This window comes from Taurulus bubalis (genome assembly GCF_910589615.1).
Source record: "Taurulus bubalis genome assembly, chromosome: 6".
NCBI lineage: Eukaryota > Metazoa > Chordata > Actinopteri > Perciformes > Cottidae > Taurulus > Taurulus bubalis.
The window spans coordinates 21,765,861-21,790,354 of NC_136594.1; the positions used below are offsets into that span (position 1 = coordinate 21,765,861).

Sequence of the window (24,494 nt, forward strand, 5' to 3'; positions counted from 1 at the left end):
TAGTAGCCACACTTTCAAAATTTCTTGTGAAATTACAAATATTTAAGTACACGGAAACGTTCTCAGAAGTCTTGTGCTTCTTATGATTGCGTTATTTTTGCGATGGGATCCACGGTTGTCTGTCAAATACAATAGTTTGAAAGGTTGTTTTCTCATTAAATCCACAATCCAGTCTCCTGCTCTGTGACAGTGTCACAGCTGCTACCAATTAGCCAATCAATCAAGCTGCCAACATGGCAACCGGTGACACGCGGGACAGGGGGCTTTTATGTCTACCTGTCTGTCTCTCTGTCTTCCCTTTCAACATAAAAGCCCCATGATTTAAGTGCATCTTAACATAAAGCTAAAATGAGGATTATTGTATTAAATAGAAAATAAATGGACAATTGTACACAATATGTTGCAGCAAAGTGCTGTCCCATTCATATTTACACCATCAAGCCCTCACAGCTAATGTTGAGATATATATAGATATATATATCTATATATATATATATATATATATGATATATAGATAGATAGATAGATAGATAGATATACACACACACACACACAAATAATGTACCTCAATAACACATCTCACTACCGGTAATGTATATATATTGCGACGTCTTACGGCAGTAGTAGCCACACTTTCAAAATTTCTTGTGAAATTTTCTAGTTATTATTGCAATCATTCACCCTGGTTTACTTTGAGAAGAAATGTACAACACAGAGGGAATTTCTCCCTGATGACTTGCAATTAAGAGGGGCTTCTCTAATCTCATCATTCCTCCTGTGTATATGGCCCTCACAGCCATAAGGCGGAATGATAACCGTGTGTGTGTGCGTGTGCGCTTGCAAGTATTGTTTTTCGACAGACCTGAAAAACTAGAACTATTCGTTCAGCCAAAACCTTTTAGATTGACATAAATCACACAAGAGGCGAGGAAGTCAAAAGCATTTGATAATTTGTCAATTTATTGCATTTAAGGCATTTGTTGAAATATATATTAGCCTTACAATATTGGCATCAATATGACATGTCATTGGTGTCATAATACACTGTTAAGGTATCATACTAAATCTAAAATATGCATGGAAACATTCAGAGGCTAATGTGCTAAGAAACCCCCCTCTGCTGTGCAAAGCATAGCGCCAAACATAGTACAGTGAGAGCTACAACATGACCCACCACCAACTATTAATAAAGTGTAAAATCAGATAAATTATACATCAACCAAGCTATCATAGAGGATGGTACAACAATTATACCGACGTATTCACCAACATTGCTGTGCTTCGACTACACCATCTCTGATGAACTCAACATGTCCGTTTTGTCTGTGTTGGATTTGAGCAAAATTGGTTGAGGTAATAACATGAAATGATGACAGTGAGAGGACAAGCCTACAGTACAAATGCAGATTTATGCTGACAATAGCAAATGTGAACCATAGTTTGTAACTGCGTCAAAAACTCCCAAAAGACCCATATTGGTGTGCAAAACAAGCATAAAATGTCCAGTGTTTTTTTCCCAAAAATGGTACAGCAACTGCACATAAACCTCAAGCACAAATACAACTAAATTGCAATGGATTGTTACAAGTGCAATAATATACCCATTAAGTAGAAAAAGAGATAGTGAAAGCGGTGTTTTTCTAAGGCTTGACACATACGTTTCGGAGTTGAACGTTTTTTTTGGCCAAATATAAATGTTTTTTATGGAAAGGAACAATAAGGCTATCAGACGAATGTCAAGGGGAATACATGGCTAAATCCTCTAAAAAAAAAAAAGTCTTACTTGATAGCTTTCATGTTTTTTTAAACTATCTGCATGTTGACTGTGGTCATTGTATCATTTCCCTCTTGGCCCTCCTCCGTTCACTCAGGTGCAGGCTCAGGTGTTTCAATCTTCACATCCACATCCTCGTCGCTGTCCAGGCCAGAGCGATTTATGATACGTCGCATATTGAAAGGCACGTCCCCACGTCTTTAAAACAAATGAATAATGGATCAAACACAGTCAGGTGCTGCACAAATACTTAATACAAGTACAGAAGATGACAGTATTAATGAATATATTGAAAAATAAGAATGCATCCACAAAAGGCTTTATACAACTTCTTTCACATAAGAAGCAGTACTCTAAGACTTGTCAACGGACCTTACAGCAACTTAATGCAGCTTCGTTTCCGATTGCCCTCTTTTTTCCCCAGCATGCAATGCAGGCTTTCCATTTAACATTTGCAGTCTCAGCTATTCTGAATGCAAACTCACAAAAGGGATTGATATCAAAATTGTACAGCACAAACATAAATAGGAAGAGACGTTACATATGAATATATGCTGAAAGTGGGAAAATCTACAATTTAACATATTTCACCAAATGTATTAAACCCCACGAAGGACGTGCATTGGGGCTGAACTGCTGTAGGCAAAAAGCCCAAGATGTAACTCAGATAATGGGGATCTCATACACAAGCTGTGCATTCCAAATCCCACACCACCGTACTATTTAGTGTGCCAGAAAAAGATTTAGATATCCCAATACACAGTATGTTAAAACGCAGAACATTGAAAATACCAGGATGTTTGACTACATCAGGTTGCATTTTTCAGTATGCAAGCCAGCATGCTTTTCTAGCCGTTCTGACCCACAATCCTCTTCATAGCGGATATATTGAACAAGAGGGTCAGAGTGCAATAATATGAGGAAGTAGTGAGTCTCAAATTAATGCATACTGCATGCAACAGTACTGTACCGTAATACAATTATTTCTAAACATGTCAGAAACATTACAGAACATAATTCCACGGGATCCCAACTATCTATATTTGGAGATGTAGCAATGCTCAAAAACTTGAACAATGGATATAAATAAATAATTTAAATAATTGAATTAACTGGAAAGCAAAGACAAAATAAAACAATGATTCAGCAAACTATTGCACTCCATTAAAAAAAAAGAAAAGATGTACAATGTTAAAGGGCCTCCCAGGAAATTTGACAAAATGGGAAAAACAATATACACAAAATAGAGGGGGAGTTATCTCTATAGAAAGATATCTTTTTATATATGTGAACTGAAGCTATGATGGAATATTGATATTATTGGCAAGTTGAGAGGATGCATGTGTGCTGGGGGTAAGGGATGGGGCAATGGAACGAGTAAATGTTTAAATAATGAATGTATCGACACATACAATAATTCTCAATAAAAACATAAAATGTTAAATGCATGAATGTTAGAGGGACCTCTACCTGAGCTTGCTCTTCAGAGTGCTGACTTCCCGGTTCATACTGTCTGCCGATTCAGTGGCATCATCCAGCTCCCTCTGCAGCTTTCTACGCTGGGCGTTGGATCGCGTCACCTCCTCCTCTGCCTCCTCGAGCTGACGCTTCAGCTGACGCATTCGGCTGTTCGTCTTCTCCGCCTGCAGAGACAGGTTTGTAAGGAGTGCGCCAACAGAGGAACAAGATACAAGCAGATCCGCAAGTATTCAAGTCGGGAACAAACTACGCAACGAGACTCCTCCATCTTCCCTTCAACAATCTAAAAATGAGAGTGATTGGCTTGGATTAGTGATGAGGCTTACCTGGTCTTTGAATTGCTCCGTGTTGCGCCTCTCGTCATCCACCTGCAGCAGCACCTCTTTCAGCTTCTTCTCCGTGCGCCTGGTCAACCTGCAGGCCTGCTGGCGCTCCCTGAACCGAGTAGGAAAAGCAGTGCAGGGCTTTATTGATTTACTCACTAAATAAATAAATAAATAAATATATATATTCGTCTGTACTAAATCACAAGTACACAGACCTAATTACTGAAACTTTTAGGATCCAGAGATTTTTTTGTAACACCCAAAAACAATCTCTTGTCAAACATTTGGAGCTACTATCAAAAAGGCTCAATCAGAAATAGAGCGGTCATGACAATTGTTGCGGTCAGTCAGGAAACTTTCACTCACTTTGACTCGATGTCGAGCTGTTCCTCCAGCTGAGCGAGCTTGGCCTCCATGGTGGTGATGGTGGATTTATACTTGGACTTGATGGCTCCCTCGAGCTCCTGCAGCTTCAGTTTCAGCTCCTTATTCTGGCGATCCAGCTGGGAGCGAGCCCCCTCCAGCCGCTGGGACCCACTACGTTCTTCACCCAGCTCCATGGTCAGCTGCTCGGTCTAATGTCAGAAATATGCAGCGGAGAAGCATTGTCAAATACTCCAGTACCCCTGGGTATTCCTTTTTACGGAGGTATTTAGTAGCAGTGGGCTGCTGTGAAGCGCCCTAATAGAGCAACTTGGGGATCCATCTGCCAACCCTGTGACAACCAGCTCCAAGCCATGTGAACACAATCCTTCCTTTAACACTGAACACTAAATGTTTTCTTCTACTTGCAAATCAAAAGATAAAATCATCAACATATCTGCGATGCTGTGTGTCCGTACCTGCAGTGTGGATCGCTTCAGACGATCGTTGACCATCTCGGTGTTGAGCTGTTCTTCCTCCATTTCCTCCTCCAGCTGGAGGATACGAGACTCCAGCCTCCTCTTCTCATCCGCTAGCAGAGAACTGGAAACGTGTGAGGAAGAGAAGCGACAGTATGAATGAATAGACGGATTTCCTTCATTGTTGTAAAATTTAGATGCACGTTTATCTATATTTTTGGGTGCATTTTACTTGTTATTATTTTAAGACCATCTCTTGGTTCATACTTCTTGGTGTTGCTGCTGGCAATCTCTTCCTGGAGCTCGTCTCTCTCGCCCTGAACCTGTCTCTTGACTTTCTCTGCAGTCGCCAGATCCTGGAGGAAGCAGAAGACACAAATACTTGAAAGTCTAATACTGAAGATGCTGTTGGGACAGTTACCTGGAAGATATGTGGCAAGTCGAGCTAGTTTGACGACATACAATGGGCAACAAAAAACAAGTTAAGTCCTGTTACACTGAAAGTCAGTGTACTGAAGAGCGCACACACACAGTTTCTCTATAGATAGATTGAAATAAAATGTAAATATCGCATTCCTTTCTGCTGTCAATTCATAAGAGTCTAGTACGCAGGTTGGCCTTTTTATTAGACTTAACTTCAGTTTGCCAAAGTAAACATACTACACTCTAAAACATGGTTAGATTCACATAATTAGGACACTGGGCCCGTAATATAAAAAATATAACCAGGAGTAATAGCAACAACAATAATCATGTCATTATCACAATTGTATATATGGTCGATTAGATATTTAAGTTTTATTTTTGAATGTTTACCAATCCTATAATATACCATGTAATACACCTCATCTATAATATCTGGTTGAGTCTAAGAAACTGTCCAAACCAGGTACTTTTCCCACATTCAGTCAGGTGTCCTAGTATGACTGTCTTACCTCCTGGAAGTGCAGGGCCTCTGCCTCCATGGCCTTGAGCTTCCTCTCGGTCTCCTTGGCTCCGTTGACAACTTCATCTCTGGATAAACGCAGCTCTTCCAGCTCTCTCATCTGCTCTTTCATTAGAGCCTAGAGAGTAGACATGCAGACAGCAATCATTATGAAGGATTCACTCAGTGTGTGCCAGGACTGCCTACTCACATCCTACAATTCTTTTTTAAAGTCAAGTTACTGGTATGTCCCAACGTATAACTGAACTCTTAGGGTTAAAGCTAATATCTCATTCTGTGCATTTATTTAAAAAAAAAAAAAAAAAAAACGGTGGCCTATATTCTGTAAGATGATTTATTGGCAAATGTGTAAATAGCATCAGAAAACAATAATAACTTGCAGTAAATTGTATTCTAGTGTTAGTCTGTGTATATAAGACCTGTCAACTACTTTGGAAGTTAATTTGTCTTTGTGTCCGTTCATGTAAATTTCTCAGTCAAAGTAGCGATTACATTTTCGATCGGCGAAGCCGATCTCACTTCGGCAATACGTTTGTGTGTGCGAGCGCATGGAGGCCTCTGTTACCTGGAGTTTCTTCAGCTGTTTCAGGGCCTCATCGCGGCCCTTGTTGGCAGCATCGATGTGGACCTCGAGCTCTCCTAGGTCCAGCTCCAGTTTCTTCTTGGACGAGAGGGCCTGAGAACGCTGCTTGCGTTCATCTTCCAGCTCCACCTCCAGCTCACGCACCTGGAGGAGGAATTCGCGATTTTGTCAAAAAAAAAAAAAAAAATATATTCTTGCAAGCAAATGTATCCAGAAACTGAATTTGAGAGTTTAGAGAATGAGTTTAGAGAATGAGTTTAGAGAGTAGTTTCGTACCTGTTTAACCAGCTGTTTCCTCCTCTCCTCTCCTTGCTCATCTCTGGCCTGCAGGTCTCGGTCAAACTGGGCCTTCATGGCCTGCATGTTGACCTCCAGACGCAGTTTGGCGTCCTCTGTGGCCTGAAGCTCGTCCTCCAGCTCCTCCAGCTGAACTCTCATCTCCTCCAGCTGCTGATCCATGGCACGCTTCGACCTCTCCAGCTCGTGAACCTGCGGACAGGGAGGTTACATTCAGCGCTCAGTGAAGTGGGGCAATGCTGCCAATGATTATGAGCAACAATCTGCGCTCAATTTAACCATTGAGAGCAATGATACAATCTTTTTAGCTTTGAAAAAACAAAAAATGTTTTTAGCCCAAACCAATCATTCCAGCTTTCTGTGCACCAAAAGATGACTTTTTTCTCTTACGCTCTTGCCGACATCATCCTTGGAGGAGACCAAGTCTTCCATCTCAGCTTTGAGCATCTTATTGGCCCGGTCCAGATCGTTTTTAATGTCTGACATGGTCTCCAACTCGCGGGCCAGTGTCAGTGCTCGCGTTTCCTTCTCCCTGGCCTCGGCCTCAGCCTTGTCGCGCTCATCTGCGTACCGAGTAGAAATTGTTTTCTCTTCGGCGAGCATCTGGGGAGAAGAGACCAGGAGAGGTAGTTACAGCAAACTAAAAACACTGTTTTTAACTCAACAGTTCTGAATAAAGGTGACATATTGTAGTGAAGTGAACAGTGCATTCAAAACTATTGGAGATGAATGATCCAATGTTTTCAGATTTGTGTTTTCTATATAATCTGATGACACTTATTGTTGCGATTCGTTTTTGTATAATTGTATCCGTTGCTTGAGTTTTGCCTTTACTTTTTTGTCTGAAACTTTTTTAAAAAAACACAGACATCTTTTCAAAATAGGTTACAAAACATATGTGGTTAAATTAAATATAATCTCATCCTAACCTTCTCAACTGTCAAAAGTAAAATATGCAGCCTTTTGGTGAATGATTACACGTTTTTGCTCTGTGCACAAAATACACGGTTGACATGATACCTGGTCAAACTTCCTCTGCTTCTTCTCCAGGTTGGAGACGATCTGCCTCAGGTGGTCTTGGTCCACTATGAGGTCATCCAGCTCCTGCTGTAAACGGGTTTTTGTCTTGTCCAGTTTGTCGTAAGCTGCCATCTTCTCCTCAAGCTGCTGCAGCACGCCTTCCAGCTCCCTCTGGGATCGCTTGCGGCCCTCCTCTGCCCCCTCCAAGCACAAGGTCTCATTTTCCAGCTTCTTCTTCATGTCTGCCAGCTGAAGACGTGGAAGAAAAGAGAGGGCATCAGAAGGACAAGAAAGTTTGGGCACATTATGGATGATTGAATCAAGGCTACGTAAGGGATGATGTCCTTCTCCATCACGGATTTGAGGCTAGTCTGAAATAAACTATTGAATGATAAAGATTGGAGAACACAGTACGATGTGAAGCATAGATCAGGGCTTTGTTTAAGAGCACAGATAAAGCGCGACACTGTGCACCGACCTGGGTCTGCAGAGTGGTGATCTGCTTCTCCACGTTCTTCTTGCCCTCTTCCTCTTCTTCCAGCATCTCCCGCAGGTTGTTCTGTTCGTTCTCCAGCTGCCTCAGGCGGGTGGAGATGGAGAGCTTCTGACGAGTCTCCTCTTCGAGCAACTCCTGGAGGCAAGAGAAGGAAAAAGACAAACGTCAGAAAAATTTGCCTGTATTAGTTAACGTCATGGTAAATGTGCACTATTAAAAGACCAGAAGTTAAAAATGTGTGGATATTTTCTATAATTTCAGACATTGGGGATATAAAGATCCTTGGTTACACTGAATCTAAAAACATTTGTACCTGTACATCCTGCAGCTGAGACTCTGCAGCAGAAAGGTCTTTGCTGGATTTGATGTTCTTGCCTTCTGCTTCACTCAGGAGGCCGTTTACATTTTCTAGCTCCAACTAGACACCAGAGAGAGAAAATTAGTAACTTAAATTAGCCACTCAACCCATCCCAACAAAAATATCATCACACACCATCCTCCTTTCCACCACCTACTCTTCCCATTCACGCAGTCCTCCACCCTTTAAATACCGTACCTGCATCTTGGTCATCTTCTCGACCACGTCCTGCCTCTGTCGTTCACTTTCACTGTATTTGACCTGCAGTTCCTGGACCTGGGCTTCGGCTTTCTTGCGACGTTGTTCAGAGTCTCCTTTGCCTTGTGTCAGAGTCTGCATCTCGATCTGCAACTCGTTCCACTCGCTGTCCAGAGCCTGCTTGGCTTTCTCCACAGACGCCTTGTTCTGCAGGAGCAACACACATGACGCATGCAATGTTGTTATTCAGATGTTTGTCAACCATTGACCACCCAGTTCATTATTGCACCTGTTCTCCTGATTCTATCCCTACCAAAACAGTTTAAATCTGTCTTTCATTGCTTTATAAAGAACATATTATTAAAAGCTCCCTGCAGAGTGGTACTTTCTGATTACACACAGACCTTTTCCTTATAATCAACAGTGACTTGCAGAGAACTTCAAGTCTACTATTGTTTGATCTCACTGCCTTCTTTGACATTGTCGATTCTGACATTTTAAGTCAACAACTCCATCGCTGCGCCAAGAATTGGATCCAGGTCCAGTGTGCACAGTGGTTTCTATTTGGTCCTGTAGATGTTTTGTTTTTATTTGCCGTGTGGTTGGCTGTATGCATCTGTTGTTTAAGATACCCATGTTCTTATGGCTATGCCTAGACAGTATTTTTATATTTTGAGTTTACCTGTAATGAAATATGCTACATAAACAAGAATGCCATTGCCATTACCCTCTTGGCCTGTTCCAGCTGTTCATTGATCTCGTCAAACGCCTGGTTGTGTTTTTGTCTCATGTCAGCCATCTGCTGCTCGTGGACCTTGGCCTCTTCCTCCAGATTCTTCTTCAGATGGGTGACCTCCACCTCCCGCTTGGACCTGGACAGACCGAATGAGGAAGTGAATAAAGAAACAACGAGAAGTCAGGAGAGAATAGAAGCAAAACAAATAAAATGTATACAATTGCACAATCATGTTGCCCTCAGAGCCTTCCACATGACGATCTGTCCATCCAACACTTTCAAAACAACGACATACAACAATACTACGTAGTTTTGACCGTTACCTCAGCTCCTGCTGTGCTGCGGTTGAGTCCAACGTGTCCTCCAGTTCCGTCTTGAGGGCCTCCAGCTCCTCTCCCAGGTCCCTGCGGTGTTTCTCAGCCTTGGCTCTCGCCTGCCTCTCCAGCTCCAGATCCTCCTGCAGCTCGGAGATCTGAGCCTCCAGCTCTCTGATCTTCTTCTGGGCCGCGTTCTTGGCTGCAGCCTCCTCCTCGATCCTGAAGGTGAGATGACGAGGAGGGATGAGATTAACAAACAGGTACTCTGTTCTTGTAAGTGAGAACTAACAGTCCCACAGGCTGCATTTAAAGCTTAAAAAAATAAGTATTTATTCATCTTAAACCTGGACAGTGCAGCAAGGAGTTCCTCCTCCTTCTTAGCCAGCTGAGCTCGGAGTTCATCAATCTGAGCCTGCAGGTCTGCCATGTGGTCATTGAGCTCACTGGAGTCTCCCTCAAGCTTACGACGGTTCTTTTCCAACTCCTGACGCACTTTTTCCTCTTTCCTTAGACGATCTGTGGGCGAGAAGACAGAAACCCAAATTTGTTATTTACTTTTACTTCAAATAAATAGAAGCAAAAAAATACATTACAATGATTTTAAAAGTATAGACATGGAGGTTTAAGGAAAAGGACAAAAAAGTTACTTTTCATTCTCAATTAAATAGTTTTTGGTGTGACATCTGATTACAGGCTCTCACACGCGCACGACACCCAAACAATTAAAAGACTTGAAAAAAACACTATACAGTAACTGCATGTAGGTGAAGTAGGCTACCTCTGTGTAATGTTATAGTGCTTAAAAAAAACAATGCAGAGAGCATAACAGCCACAACTAGCATGGCTTTTGTTGGCACGCACACAGACTTCTTAAAAAAAATAAAAAAATAAAAAAAATAAAAATCATAAAACACCTTTAAATAGGCACTGCAATGCGCCACATTAAGAGAGCTCGATTGTGTTCACATATCTGGCATATTTGTTTGGGCGGCGAGAGGGAAACAGGGCCTGGAAAGTTTTTTTTAAAGTTGTATTCCCTCCGCCATAAAATGGGACTGTGATGTTAAGAGTAAGGAAAGAAAAAATATATATGTTAAATCAAGGAATAAAAATGAATCCCAAACAACGAATATAATTATGAAGCATATAGGAAACAGATACTTGCCCTCTAAATCTGTGATCATGGCTTCATGTTTATTCTTGAGTTTCTGCAGGCTCTTGGACTTCTCTTCCTCCTCAGTCAAGTTGGTGGTGAACTCAGTGATTCTCTCCTCCATCTGCTTCTTCTCCTGAGGTTATAAAAACATTTTAGAAAAAGAAGTTACTCATTGCCCCAGGTGTAATGGTTTTATTTATTTAGGCTGCATTTTCCTGGTAAAGGATGAATGTGGGCTACATCAACATGTCGTATGAGACCTTGTTGAGCTTGTTGTTCTGGTCGTCCAGCACCATGACGTCCTCCTCCATCTTCTTCAGCTTGGTGTCCGTGGTGAGCTTCTCCATCTGGAGTTTCTGTCTGGCTCCTTCCTCCTCATCCAGCTGCTGCTCCAGGTCCTGATGAACAACATAAACAATTTGCAATATTTAAGCTTTTTTCTTTCCCTCAATCACATCTCACATTCTGTATCCCGCAAGACTTCACTAACCGTGATGTTCTGCTGCATCTTTTTTCTCTCCGTTTGCAGCTGGGTGACCCTCTCTTCTTCCTCCTCCACGCGAGACTCCAGGTCATGCAAGATCTCCTCCAGCTCCTGCTTCCTGGTGGACAGACGGGATCTCATCTCCTCGGCCTCCGCACACAGCTCTGTCTCTGCCTGGAGCTGCTCCTGAAGAGCCATCTTCTCAGCATTCAGCTGGAAGCGGAAAGAAAAGACTTGATTACATCTCGGTGCTGCATCATTCTTAAATTAGAAGACTCATAACTTAATGACGATTTATGACTTTAACAATTAGGATAAGGCTGGCTACAGTTTAAGCTCCCTACGGGGTCTTTGTGGAGACTCCTACCTGTTGCTGCTTAGTCTCAAAATCTTGAAGCAGCTGCTGAGCCTGCAGTTGTCTCTCCTTCACTTTCTCCAGTTCCTCTTCTTTGGCCAGCATCTCCTCCTCCTGCCGAGTCACTTGCAGCAGAGGTTTCACCTGGAAGAAAGACAAAAACAAACACGACGTTATAAGAGCATATGGAGAGGTTTCTTCGGGGGGATGAAATGGCAATGAAACTGAAGACTGAGCATAAAAGAAAAGAAAAAAAAAAAAAAGTGTAAAAATAAACGTTCTTAGTTACTATTAGTGCAGCTACAGTACAATAAAAAGGTGAGTGATCAATAGATGCCTGATGGAGATGTGAATATCTCATAAACGTCAAAGTATGGAGACAAATCTAAGACTTCAGATTTGTATCTGCAGAGTTGCGTAATTGAGGGCTGGCAAATCAACATGGAACATGTCTGCTAAAAATCTTTTAGTTATTTTAAATGATTTTTCTTTAGTTTTTGTAAAAATGGCATCACAGCAGTCGCTGCCCAGCTTTGTCCGAGATTCATAATATTGCTATAACAAATTATCAGACGATTTAAAAGTCTTTATTCTTCTTAACCCCGACACCAGCTGGGTTCAACTAGCGCTGCTCTTTTACACGGTTGTCTCGTGACAAGCAGCCTCATTAATCTCTTACCTTGGTGAAAAGCCTCCACCACTGCCAGTTCTTGAGTTTCAGGTAAGCGACACAGTTCCTCTGGATAACTTTCATGGCCGTGAGCTGCTGCTGTCTCTTGGTAAAGGCTCTGAAGTAGAAAACAAAACAATATAAAATAACATATTTGCCATCTTGTCTAGAAGTGTGTTCTGTTCTATTTATTCAACTAAGCAAATATGTTTCTTGAGCAAATATGTTCAGTGTTGATCCTTCATACTTGCGGGCCACATATCCTCTGCACCAGGCCTGGAAGCTGATGATCACATCCGTGATCTTTATGTCTCTCTCCTCCTCCAGGTGAGCCAGGACTCCGGCTCTGAAGAACACTTTACTTTGACCGACGCGGAACAGGTTTGGGTCCAGCTCCAGAGCTTTGATCTGACATGAAGCAGACATGAAGAGATCTTCAATGTCAAGTCCTAAACCTTGAAACGCACAACAAAGAGCCATTTCTTCTGATTTAATGTTCTTACCATGAGCACACAGGCTTGCTTGCCGTCCATGAAGCCCTTTGGGATGGAATTTGGAGTGAGGATTTCATACCTGAGAGACAGACAAGCAGAATTAAATTACTCAAGTGGTTTGACTCTAAATGCGTTTTCTTTTTTCTCCCCCTTTAGACCTTTTGTAGTTATGGGAACATGCACTGTTGTGGATGTAGGTCTGTGAATGATGCTTCTTTTTTTAGTCTTTAGTCATGTTTGTCCTGGACTGGGTTTTTAATTGGGTGTGTAAAATATAGATTAAATGTTTGTCAGGTATGGGTTTTGTTTGTCACCTCTGTCTGAACTCCTGGAAGACGATACGGTTGGGGAAGCCCTGTCTGCAGATGCGAATCCCTTCTAGGACTCCATTACACCTCAGCTGGTCCAGAACCAGGTGAGGCTCTAGTTTACCAGCCTGAAGAAACATATTTAAAAAAATATATATTAGAAGTTTTCTTTTCTTCTCATCTGAATTGAGCGTCAAAGAAATAAAGGTGTCATACGTTGTACAAATCTGAGACATCACATAAACAAAACCGTTGTGTCCAAAACGCCATGTGTCAGGACTTTAATGAGTACTGGAGGATTCCCACATGTCAAGTGAAGCAGAAGGACTTTCCCCAGCATTAATATCTAGTTCTTGTCTTCTTCGGTGCAGTTGAATTAGCACCAGTATGCCAGAGCACATTAGCACTTCATTATATGAAATGTTCCTTCATGAGCGTCGTTCTTTGTTCTGTACCTTCTTCTCGTGGTTGGGGATGATGCAGCGGACGAAGTTGGGGTTGGTGTTCCTGAGCGTGGCCATGAGGTTGCTCAGCTGCTCCTTGTACAGCTGGCCCACGGTGCGGAACATTCCCTTACGGGTTCTAGACGCACCGTGAACCGAGTCAGACATTCCTGCCACCTTATCCAGGCCGACGATACGGTCCACTGCCAGGACACGGAGGAAAACAATGTCGTCAGTGTGTTTTAGGACGCTGAAATAAATTGATTATTTCTCAAACATACTTACTTCTTTTACATAAAGATAATAAAATACATACGACAAAATCCCAGGAGGAGCAAACACGTATTTGAAAACGTACTTCTACTATTGGTGCATCTCAGTATTTATATTTTTACTTTAATTGAGTATTATTTTAAAATCACAGATATAAACTAGGTCTTGTCCAATGCACACTTGAGGGTTGAGAAAAATGTAACTAAAAGAAAATTCCTGCACAATGTCAACACCAAGTATGTTGGAAAATCTTCAATGGCAACACATGTTAAGCACTACAAGATTTTGGATATATTCAGTTACTTACTGTCTTTCCACAGCTCAGCAGTGAACTTGTCTGTAGACTGGTTGAACAAAGAGGCCACACACTCATTCAGAGGGTCCATGTTCTTCATCAGCCACGCGTTTGCTTTGTAGTCCACCTGCACCAGAGGAGAGACGTGTTTATAATGAAGGGCTGCAACGTTTAGGTCACCAGACCATTGTTGTTACTTTGAGTTAAGGAGGCTTGATGCTCCGTTTTATTCTGAAGCACAGAACGGTTTTATGACATTGACTTCATTTACAAATTCAATGTCCATGCCGTGCAAATGGTGGCCCAACTTTGTGTACCCAGAATTGGAACAGAGAAATATGTTGTGGCCATCTAGTGGTTGAAAGCAACTACGAGAACAAGCAACATTTTCATTTGCTTTTACTTTACTTGAGTATTTTATACTCCGCTACAGAAAAATAAAAAGGGAAATAATGCACTCTTTACGCCAATACATATTATTATGATAGATGTAAATACTACTTCAACTGCAGATTAAGATTGTTCAAATAAATGTGATCATATGATAAAATGCCACTCCTTCACAAACTCAACGATATAAACCAAGTTATCATCACTGACCTTTCCAGCATAGTGTATAATGCAGAAATCAACGTCGTCCTTGAGTTTCTTGGGTTTCTGGAACTTGGGGTTTGTCCCCTGCTCCTGAACCACCTTCTCCACAAAGCTCTTGTCTGTGGCTTTAGGGAACCAGCACTCTTCATCCAGCAGAGCCAGAACGCCTGGAGGACCGGCCTGTGATGAACGGAGGCAAAAACAAACACACGTCAGTCAGTCTGCAGTTCAAATAATCACATGCCTCAGTTTGTGTTGCACAAATGTATTTTAGTCAGTGACTTGTGAAAAGGGCTTGCAACTGGTCCTTCATCTCAAGTGTTACTTCAGACTAAGAGAAGTACTGTCAGGGTTTGTCTGCACGAGTCTTGGGGAGGAATAATAAGACGTCTTACAGGTTTCTCAATGAGGTCGATGCAGGGCTGCAGGTCGAGGCCGAAGTCGATGAAGCTCCACTCGATGCCCTCCCTCTGGTACTCCTCCTGCTCCAGGACGAACATGGTGTGGTTGAAGAGCTGCTGCAGCTTCTCGTTGGTGTAGTTGATGCACAGCTGCTCAAATGAGTTCAACTGCAAGAGAGAATAAGGGAAAACATTATTCGAACGACCGATAATTAAAACTCTGCAACTTTCTTGAGAAGCCTTCGGCGTCTTGAGTGTGACGGGACTGCAGATTGTGTGTGTGTGTGTGTGTGTGTGTGTGTGTGTGTGTGTGTGTGTCCAGAGTCTTACAGGGACACTGTTAAAGACCAATCAACACAAGACAACCCCCCAGGTCTTTCTAGTCAGTCTGCCTGTTGCCCATTCATTTCTATGAGGAATTTGGGAAACTAGATGTATTGACTTCTGGTTGTGAATTGAACCCACATCTTTTAATCAAATTGAACTTTTACACCCCTCTATAGCATGCAGCTTTAAACAGACTCCTGTATTGCTGACGCAGACACAGAGTGGCTGAGCCCCATCAGAGTGATCCGTCTGATCACAGAACGAGAGTTACGATGCATAACTATCAATTTGTCAAGCCCTGAACCGCTCACCTCAAAGATCTCAAATCCAGCAATATCAAGGATGCCAATGAAGGAGGCTCCCTGTCTCTTGGTCTTGTCCAGGGCCTTATTGATCCTCATGACCAGCCAGCGGAACATCCTCTCATAAGAGGCTTTGGCCAGAGCCTCGATAGCAAACTCAGCCTGCTCCTGGGTCTGTGCCTTCTGGACGTAGTCCCTGCCAACCTGCAAAAACAAATACTCCAATGTCATCCTGCAATACTAAAGTCATCATTGCAAAAAAAGAAACCGGCAATTGACTAAAACTCCTTAATTTATTTGAGGAGTGAAGTGAGGAAAAAGGGTTAAAATGCCGACATTGCATCCTTAAACTGAGACAAAAAAGGTGGAAATTTGCATCAAGCGACCATAATCATTTGAAGAATATGGTTAACATTTCTATTATCAAATATCAAAGAAACAATCATGTATTCATTGGCATGCAGACCTTGATTCTGGGAGACAGGATGGCTCGTGTAAAGTCGGTCACGTTGATGCTCAGCAAGTGACACACTTTCTGGGCAGCTGGGGGGTGAAGGTGGATGTTTGATGAATTGGGAAGGTTTGAGATAATGAGACAGACAGCATGCGCAGATGGTATGATGATGATGATGACGGTGTGTCTGTGTAAACGAGCGTACCAGTGTCGTCGGGCATGGAGGCCTGGTCAGAGTGACGCTCCTTCTTGAAGCTCATGTTCCCCAACTGCAGCACGGCCGACATCACCTTCAACAGACCTGACAGAGACAGAAGAGGTCACTGTGTGCTGCATGATGAAGATACGCGTCACCGTACCACACGTGTGTCCTCGTGCAGGAGATAAACAAACCCCACAGGGAACATTTGATTGATAATGAAAATAAATCCTTGGTCACAGCCCTATAAACAAGTTTAACAAAAACAAGATGATCAGGTACCAATTCTCTCCTCCTCTGGGATGCTCATGATCTGAAAGGCTTCCATAGTTTCAGTGAACAACTCTGTGTCCTGCTGGCCAGGTAACGTCACGTTTCCATTGGACAGGAAGCGGTACTTGCTGTAATCCTCCAGACACAACTCGGCTAGAAGTTGAAAAGGGGGAGAGAACCAGTTGTGAAGAAATTACCATTTTAAGGTGAAAGAAATCATACAACTTCTGCCCCGTTGTATCGTCGACCCCAATAGCTGAACTGAGAAATGGAAAGCTCAGTTTTCAATATTGGTCGACTAAATCAGCTACTTTCCGTGTATCTCTCCAAGTTGTGTAATAAATGTATTGGCTCTTGAGAGTTTAGTAAACATCAATAAATGTAGCCCAGTGGACAGATTCACGTTGTAAAAATAATAAAATGTCTCACAGCGTAGCTTTTCCCCCGCTCCAGTCAGCATGTAGTAAAAGATGTGGAAGCTCCTCTCATCTTTAGCTTGTCGGACGGCCCGAGACTTCTCCAGCAGATCTGGTTACATTTCAGTCAAAGACAAACATGCAAACGGAGCAGGACAACAGCGTCTTTAAATGGAGCACAACTGGATTAATGCACATGTTTGTTTGTTTGTTTTTAACCTTGTGGCTGTTTGAGGATTCACACGGGATAAGTCTGCATTATCCCTTGGAAATTATGTCATATATAATATTGTAAATACTATTATATTTAGGTCGATACAATACTCAAAGAACTCTTGCTCTGGTGCAAAAGGGTCTCCATGCCGTGTAGAGAGATGAGCCTGCTGAACTTTCAACTATAATCATAAATTCCTCCATAATTCGCGGCCAGGAACGAGGACAAGAGAAAAACAAACTACAGATTTTGTAAAAAGGATACAAGTTTCGATGTTGGCTCCAACGATGTAGCCGTTGACATCAAAGTTGATCCTGATGAATTTTCCCTAGAAGAGAAAACAAATCAAATCTGACACTTGCATCATGTTTTTCACAGTCAGCTTCTAACTCTGAGGGACGAGCTCTACAGGAACACAAAAGAATCTGACAAAGTTTCAAAGATTTGTGTATATTTTGTCTGTGCTCTCCTCACTGGTTTGAAGTGGGCAGGGTGTTTAACTCAAACCCAACAATATCTAATGCTGATTTAGATTGGTGCTTTTTAGACATGAACGTTATTGAGAAAAAAAAAAAAGTTTTCAGAGGCTCGAGTCATCTTCTTACAAATCTTGAAGAGTTGTCGTTCTTGACGGTCTTCGCGTTACCGAAGGCCTCCAGGATGGGGTTTGCTTGCAGCAGCTGTTTCTCTAGTTCCCCCTGAAAGAAAGGTCAGTGTCTCAGAAACTATAGACAACAGTAACTTATTTATCTCGACTCTAAGCTGCATATTAGTCAGGCAAGCGCAGCTTGAAAATCGTGCATTTACTTGCAGCCTGCATGTCTTCTAAAAAAACAAAACAATTCAGGTCGCGTTTTAAAAAGAGCTACCTCCGGGGATGTTATCATTGCCAAATAAACCACCCACACACACACACAAATACTGAATCCTGCACATTCCAACACACATACCAGCAAGCCCACTCAAACAAAAAAACCATCCCTCTCCATGCAAGCACAAACAAGCCGGTTAGCCAAGATCCCCCAAAAGAGATGCAGGAGTGCACCAAAACAGCTCAAACAACTTGCATGGGAACAAACTACTACACAAGGGATAAAATCCAGCCTGACCAGACTGAGAATAATACTGGTACATTGTCAGACAATACGGCTTTAAAATTACAGGCACACACAGGTGTATTTCAGCATTTGGGACAAACATCAGATAAGGTTACTGCGTGTCCACACCAGACTATAATGGATGGAAAACTTTTACAACAAACTTTTGATCTCATACCTAAAGCTTATGAGGGGTTCGTTGAGAATATTGATACCACTTTCATATCCGTACACTAAATATGAAGCGAAAGCCAACAGCTGGTTAGCCTAGCTTAGCATAAAGCCTGAAAACAGGGGAGAATTGCTAGCCTGCTTCTTTCCAACGGTAACGGCACAAAACCCAAAGTGTTAAATGTCAGGTTGTGATTTAGGGCCTAGCCGTTTCAATGCTGTAAGCTAAGCTAAGCAACTGCAGAAATGTCCCACGTACCTGCCCAGGAATTATGGTACATTACATATATTTAAAAAAGTAATGGTTATTTGTGCATTGTCGTGTTGAAAGCAATAGTTTGTTTCTTTATGGAGTGCAGTAGTCCATTTCAAGTAATATTTGAATGCTTTTCCTCCAAAACCAAGATAAAGACAATACAACGTTTCCTGTTAGTAGAGAAGTGCATAAAGAGTCAGACACCATGCGTATGGAGTCAGAGAGATGAACTCACATGTGATAAAACTGCATTGCCCTGTGGAAGAGGTGAAAAAGGACAGAGTTCAACACATTTGATACCATTCAGCACAAACATTACATATCTGCAGAGGAAACCTGCAGTCGCCTGATGTACCATGAAGAAGTGCTATATCAAACATTTCTTGTGAAACAACTTACATATAAATAAAGAATACAAGCAGACACATTCACGTGTTTCATTTTTACACCGAGAGGGGAGGCAGGCACGTCAAGGCCTGAAAGAGGAATGCACAATAGTCGCTAGACGCATCTCTTCAGGTGGACTGCTTCATAGAGATGGACCCACACGGATATCAGGGGAAGAACAGGGAGGAGAGGAAAAGGAAAGGGGGTTTCCATCCAGGTCTTTTAAAACCGTCAGATGAACCTTCAGGAGAGAATCCGGCAACAAAAAAGGAAAACAGTTCTTACTGACCTGTTCTTTCTTGGACTTGAAAGATGAGGCAACGTGGGCAAGATACTGAATGACTTTCTTGGTATTTTCAGTTTTCCCTGCTCCTGATTCCCCGCTGCAGAGAAAGATTTTAAACACACACAATATGTAGCAAACAGAGAAGTCAGACACATTACACGTTATATTTCTCATCACCTGCACAAATATAAAATTAAATAACTGCTTCCAATGTCAAGAAAGAACTATGAACTATACACGGGGGAGGGAATCAGCCAGTACCCATAAAAGACTGATAACGTCAACAGCTACAATTAAATGATAACATGGCAAATTTAATCTGCTGATAATCATATGTGATGAAAAGAAACTAAACTAATTAAGAAAAATTTCGCTCAATTACACTGAGTTTGAGTCGTAAAGGAAAACAAAATTCAAGTTTGAGCCTACAACCAACAGACATCTGTATGAATCCGTGCCAAAAGGGAATAAAAGGATTAACCTACGTGCAGAGGATGGACTGGTCCTCACGATCTGAGAGGAACAGACAGAGGAAAAGTCATGACATTACAGACAAAACACAGGCAGCTGAATAATACGACACACGACTGTTTAACTCTGCAGTTTCTGTGTCGTGTGAGCCATGCTGGGCTGAAATGATTGGTTGATGAATACATTAATGAATAGATTCTCTGGATCCAGCTACACAAATGTGAAGATTAGTTTTCTTTGTTTACGTCATTGTGAATTAAACATCTTTGTGTTTTCGCCTGAAGACCAAAGAGGCACTGTGGGCTTCTTTACACTGAAGCGGACACACTGATTTTCTCTGAACAAATGCAACTGTGGTACCCTGCATCATGCTCCTGTAGGCCGTGTCTGTGATAGCGTAGATGTGAGGGGGCATCTCGTGTCTCTTCTTGCCCTTGTACATGTTCACTATGTCCTCGGAGTAGATGGGCAGGTACTTGTACGGGTTGACCACCACACAGAAGAGACCAGAGTACGTCTGGGTAACACAGAAGAGAGTTGCTGTCAGAGGAGTGTTAATGCAACCAGCCACTTGAATACACATCTGCCATTAAGAAGAGACCGGCTACATGAGAATATACACAAACATGCGTGTCCACCCAAACTCACATAAATGAGTCCGGAGTAGTATCTCTCCTTGAGGTTGTGCAGCACAGAGGCCTCGTTCAGGCAGGTGAGCTCCGCCATGTCCTCCACCTTGCTGAACTTGGGTGGGTTCATCTTCTGGATGTCATCCTTGCTTACCTTCACCTGAGATTTACAGAGACAAGAAACCCATCAGAAGGACATCCTGAACCAGACTACAATGGCAGAAACCCGCTTGTTAGAAGTACATTTTGATATGAAAATACGGGTTATCTGCCAGACGGACAAATTCTCCACTTTCACCTTCTTGCCAGAGTCGCTCAGCTCCACCACACACTCCTCTCCCTGCTCCTCCTTGACAGAGCCGGCCTCGAAGCCCAGCTTCTCGGAGGGGACCCACACCAGCTTCTTGGTGGCCCAGTCGGCCCCATACTGGAACTTGTCTGCGTCCACCATGGTAGCTTTAGGAGAGAGCAAGACAACATTTTACACTAACATGAAGCCATTGTTGTGCAGTCTGACCTGAGGAAGAGAGCTAGAATCTTATGCCACAGCCATTTCAGATTCTCTACCATTTTGTATTCTTTGTTCAACAGATTATTTGCTACATCACCAACAAATTTAAATTAATTAATGCATAAAAACATGGAAATGACTCAATCAACCAGCATTGTGATGTAGGATGTTGGTCACGGGGGTTCTGCAATATGTCAGCATAGCCAGAAGGTGTGTGTCAAAGTAATTAAGTGCCAGTTTCAAAATGTGGCACTGACAATCAAGACGAAGCGGAAAGAGGAAATGCCCCACCGTACTTTGTAGAAATAAGTTGGCAATATTCTTATGGGCGTGGCCAACAAGCCTCAACATGATCTGCTTAAAGAGTTGAATTTTGTTTTTCCGAAAAAGTTTTAATCAACAAAATGGTGCAAAAGCATCATGATAAATTCACACGGTCATAACTTAGTCATCATTGGTTCAGCGTTGCACAAACAGTTTTTATTATTGGTCTTTAGACTTTCACTAAAAGAGGTGCGTGAGCCGACGTGAACGCTTCCAGGCAGTGAAATGATTGGCTCCGTCACAAGGTAACAGGAGGTTTGGGCACATTACAACCACAGCAGCTGTCTTCTTCATGCTGCGCTGTATTATTACAATGATGCAACGTTTTTCACCCATGAACTATAATCCTAACTGTGCACCCAAGTGCTTTGAAACAGACAAATGTAGAGGGGATGGTAAAAAGTCACTGTAGCATTAGCAATCCAAATATTTAATTAAATACAAAGCCGTTTATTTTTCTCAAAATAGCTCATCACCTGAGCTCTATAGTGCGACTCTCACGCTGCACATTTCTACCCGTCCGTCGTCTATTACCTGTCTGACCCACATTCCTTCCTCACCAGCTCATTAAACACAGAATTCCACAAATTCTCGACTCCTTTCCCACAACTCTAGACTTTCCGCTACAGGTAAAAATACATGTGCAGCCATTACATATTCGGCATCAGGATAGTGAGGCTGGCTCTCAGCATTCAAAGCCTCCAGCAGCGGGAGTTGTGGAAAGGTGCTGGTGGAGTTCATGGAGGGATGCTTTGCAGGCAAGAGAAGCAAGCGAGGAATGTCAGGAGCAAGTCTGGACACAGACACACTTGTTTTTCTTCACCGACCACACCCTGGAGACAACTCATCAAAAAATTTAGATAAAGTCCATTACCTCCATTCTGCCTTCAGAAATGTGTAACTAACTTCTTATTTACGAGATAATCCCCTTGAATCATCTTATTTTTAAAAAGGGGGGGGTGGGGGGGGGTTCTACAAAACATTAGGTTTCATCAAATACATGGGCTAAAGTGGCTTGCATAGACATGCAAGCCACTTTAGCCCAAAAAAAAGAAATTGTATAATCTGTCCACCCTTAGACCTTGTAGACCCTCGGTTTGGATAAGCAAACCCTCCATTATTTTTAAAGCCGAAAAAATTTGCAACACTACAATTCCCCAGCGGGTTAAAACCAAGTAAAGACTTTTCACTTGTCAATCAAAAGCTGATATTATTCCTACAACTATAAATGTTTATATATGAATATTTGTACAGCAGCAGCAGTTTAGAGCAGCGGCCTCCTCAAGTAGAGGATGGATGATGACAAAAACAGCTGAGCATGTGTGTGTATACGTGTGTGTGTTTATATAGAGCGAGGGATAAAGGGATCAGTGCGCAAGGTGTCATCAGTGTCTCTCTTAAGTTCATTATGTGCTCAGACTCTTGAACGTCAGTGGGGGAGGAGGACAAGGAAGTGAACCAGGTCCTGAAAGCATCATCAATACTGAAAACACAAAACCATTAGCACATGAAGCCCACACAGAAGACTCGTGACATTCACATGCATGTGGTTTCACCGTTAAAGCCCTCATGGACCAACTTCCTCAGGAAGTTGCACAAGCTCTGCCTCTGCACACTGTGGTTAAAGATGACGAGACGAATTGCTTCAATCTTCACGTCCACGCTTCTGTGTCGATTCTTGTCATTCAGAGTATCCACTGCATCCCTGACCTCGGGATGAGGAGGTCAGTCTTTGCGTCTGACTGGGAGGGTTTCCTGCAAAGACACTAAACCATGTCTGGAGACAGGGTCACCACTCCTATTGTCTGCGTGGGCCCCGTTTAATCTGCCTCTCCTGTACTCTTATCGTGCACTTTCTCAACAGCGTCTCCAGTCTCGGACTCTCTCCTGTTCTTGGCTGCCAGTCAATCCCTGCTTTATCCGGGCTTCCATGGCGCTCACCCAACAGAAGAGCGCACAAGCCCGGCCATCTGCAGCCCGGCTGCTGCTCCCAGGCCGATGGGGTGACAGCGTTGAGGCACTGACACATTAGGGGATTAGTCAAAGTGAGCGAGGAACTGGTTCTTAAATGGACAGGTAGCAGCTCTGTGTGCGAGCCGAAGCTGTGAAACAGGTGGGGACGTTTTCAGCGCAACAAGATGTCAGTATTGGGTTTTTATCTATAAAAAAATAAAAAAAATACGACGAGAGCAGAAGTAGGGCATTGCGGCCGAGCCATCTCATTTCCGGGCTGAACGAAAAGGGGAAGCCTACATTTTTTTAATCTGCAAACTGTTTTTACAAATCATGAGTAGGAATATGCCCCCATCTGAAGGAGCCTTGTCAGACATAACTCATCACCATCAACACAAAGCCAAGTCCTCTTTTGGGACTGCATGTCAAATTTGTAACCCGAGGGGACACACACAGCAGCATGGTGTGTGTGTGTGTGTGTGCACAAAAAAGAGAAGATCAGATCATCTCAGAGCTCACCTGACAAAAAGTGCACTGCAGAATCCAAACTAGATAAACATGACAGACGAAAGCTCAAGCCTAAACACAGAATACCGAAGATGAAAACATGAATTTTCATACAAAATCCTGTTTTTCCAGTAGAGTTGGATCGGGACACTGCTCACATGATTATTATTATTTCCAAACAATTAGACCACTCCTACAATTTAAGGTTAAAAAGGCGCGTGTTTATACAGGTCAAACAAACACAGCAGCATTTATTTCAACCTTACCTTTACAACTAAACGGACTTCAGCAACCCGTTTGATTGGAAAGCGAGGTTGACATTGTATATTCCCTATGAAAACATTACCGTTTGATGTTATTGCTCACACTGGGGCTTGTTCGCGCTTGTGAGCATCAGAAAGAGAAGCTTTGTCAGCTGTGGGTTCATGACACAACAGCCTTGACTCAGCAAAAGCACCACAGATAGGTTGGGCATTGGGCTATTAAACCCAAGATACAAATAAATCAATTTCAACAGACAAGGTGATAACGGAGCATGCGCAGGTTAAAATAAGTCCTCCGTGTCGCCTGATGAAAACACCTGGGCATTTTGAGCAAAACGAATATATAGTTCTAGTAGTTTTTCTCACACTTTAAATCTATTTCCCCCGCTTCACATAAAACTGCCCATGCTGCTCAAAATGTTAGTGCGCACCAGCTCATAAGAAGTCCCACCTGCTGAAGAAGACAGTTAACACCACCCAGCCCTCCATTATATTATCAATAATGAGAACACACCTGTTTTTCAATGGCAGGCACTGAGTGTGAGCTCGGGTCGTCTGTTCCTGTCGTTGAGTTTTCAGCAGCAAAGTCCCACTGGTCGACACTTTCTC

The 24,494-nt window shown here is 42.6% G+C and overlaps 1 protein-coding gene across 1 annotated transcript; it reads right to left on the reverse strand.

Annotated features, from left to right (window-relative positions):
- Positions 1-933: 933 nt before the first annotated feature.
- Positions 934-24,494, reverse strand: LOC306738451 (myosin-9-like). Its single transcript, XM_079220301.1, has 43 exons — positions 24,400-24,494; positions 20,626-20,783; positions 20,347-20,487; positions 20,059-20,215; positions 19,713-19,740; positions 19,231-19,324; positions 18,790-18,810; positions 17,636-17,728; positions 17,295-17,358; positions 16,830-16,928; positions 16,410-16,553; positions 16,134-16,229; positions 15,941-16,017; positions 15,484-15,678; positions 14,840-15,013; positions 14,451-14,624; positions 13,863-13,977; positions 13,295-13,485; positions 12,846-12,967; positions 12,541-12,610; positions 12,285-12,445; positions 12,047-12,155; positions 11,380-11,511; positions 11,019-11,225; positions 10,789-10,926; positions 10,538-10,661; positions 9,717-9,888; positions 9,379-9,591; positions 9,047-9,191; positions 8,320-8,526; positions 8,077-8,181; positions 7,746-7,898; positions 7,268-7,516; positions 6,638-6,850; positions 6,227-6,439; positions 5,933-6,094; positions 5,357-5,485; positions 4,689-4,777; positions 4,422-4,545; positions 3,946-4,154; positions 3,580-3,688; positions 3,245-3,417; positions 934-1,972 (listed from the first exon to the last, which is right to left on the reverse strand). Exons 2-43 carry the CDS (start codon positions 20,776-20,778, stop codon positions 1,864-1,866), a joined length of 5,853 nt encoding a protein of 1,950 aa, XP_079076427.1. The 5' UTR covers positions 20,779-20,783; positions 24,400-24,494; the 3' UTR covers positions 934-1,863.

Bases quoted from the DNA above. Each gene is read 5' to 3' on its own strand.
- LOC306738451 (XM_079220301.1), bottom strand. From the start codon at position 20,778: ATGGTGGACGCAGACAAGTTCCAGTATGGGGCCGACTGGGCCACCAAG. The intron at 16,929-17,294 runs GTATCCTTTTTA...AAATGTAACCAG, and splicing joins TGGAGCCAACATCGAAACTT to ATCTGCTGGAGAAGTCTCGG. The intron at 7,899-8,076 runs GTACAAATGTTT...TCTTGCCTCCAG, and splicing joins CTCAGCTGCAGGATGTACAG to GAGTTGCTCGAAGAGGAGAC.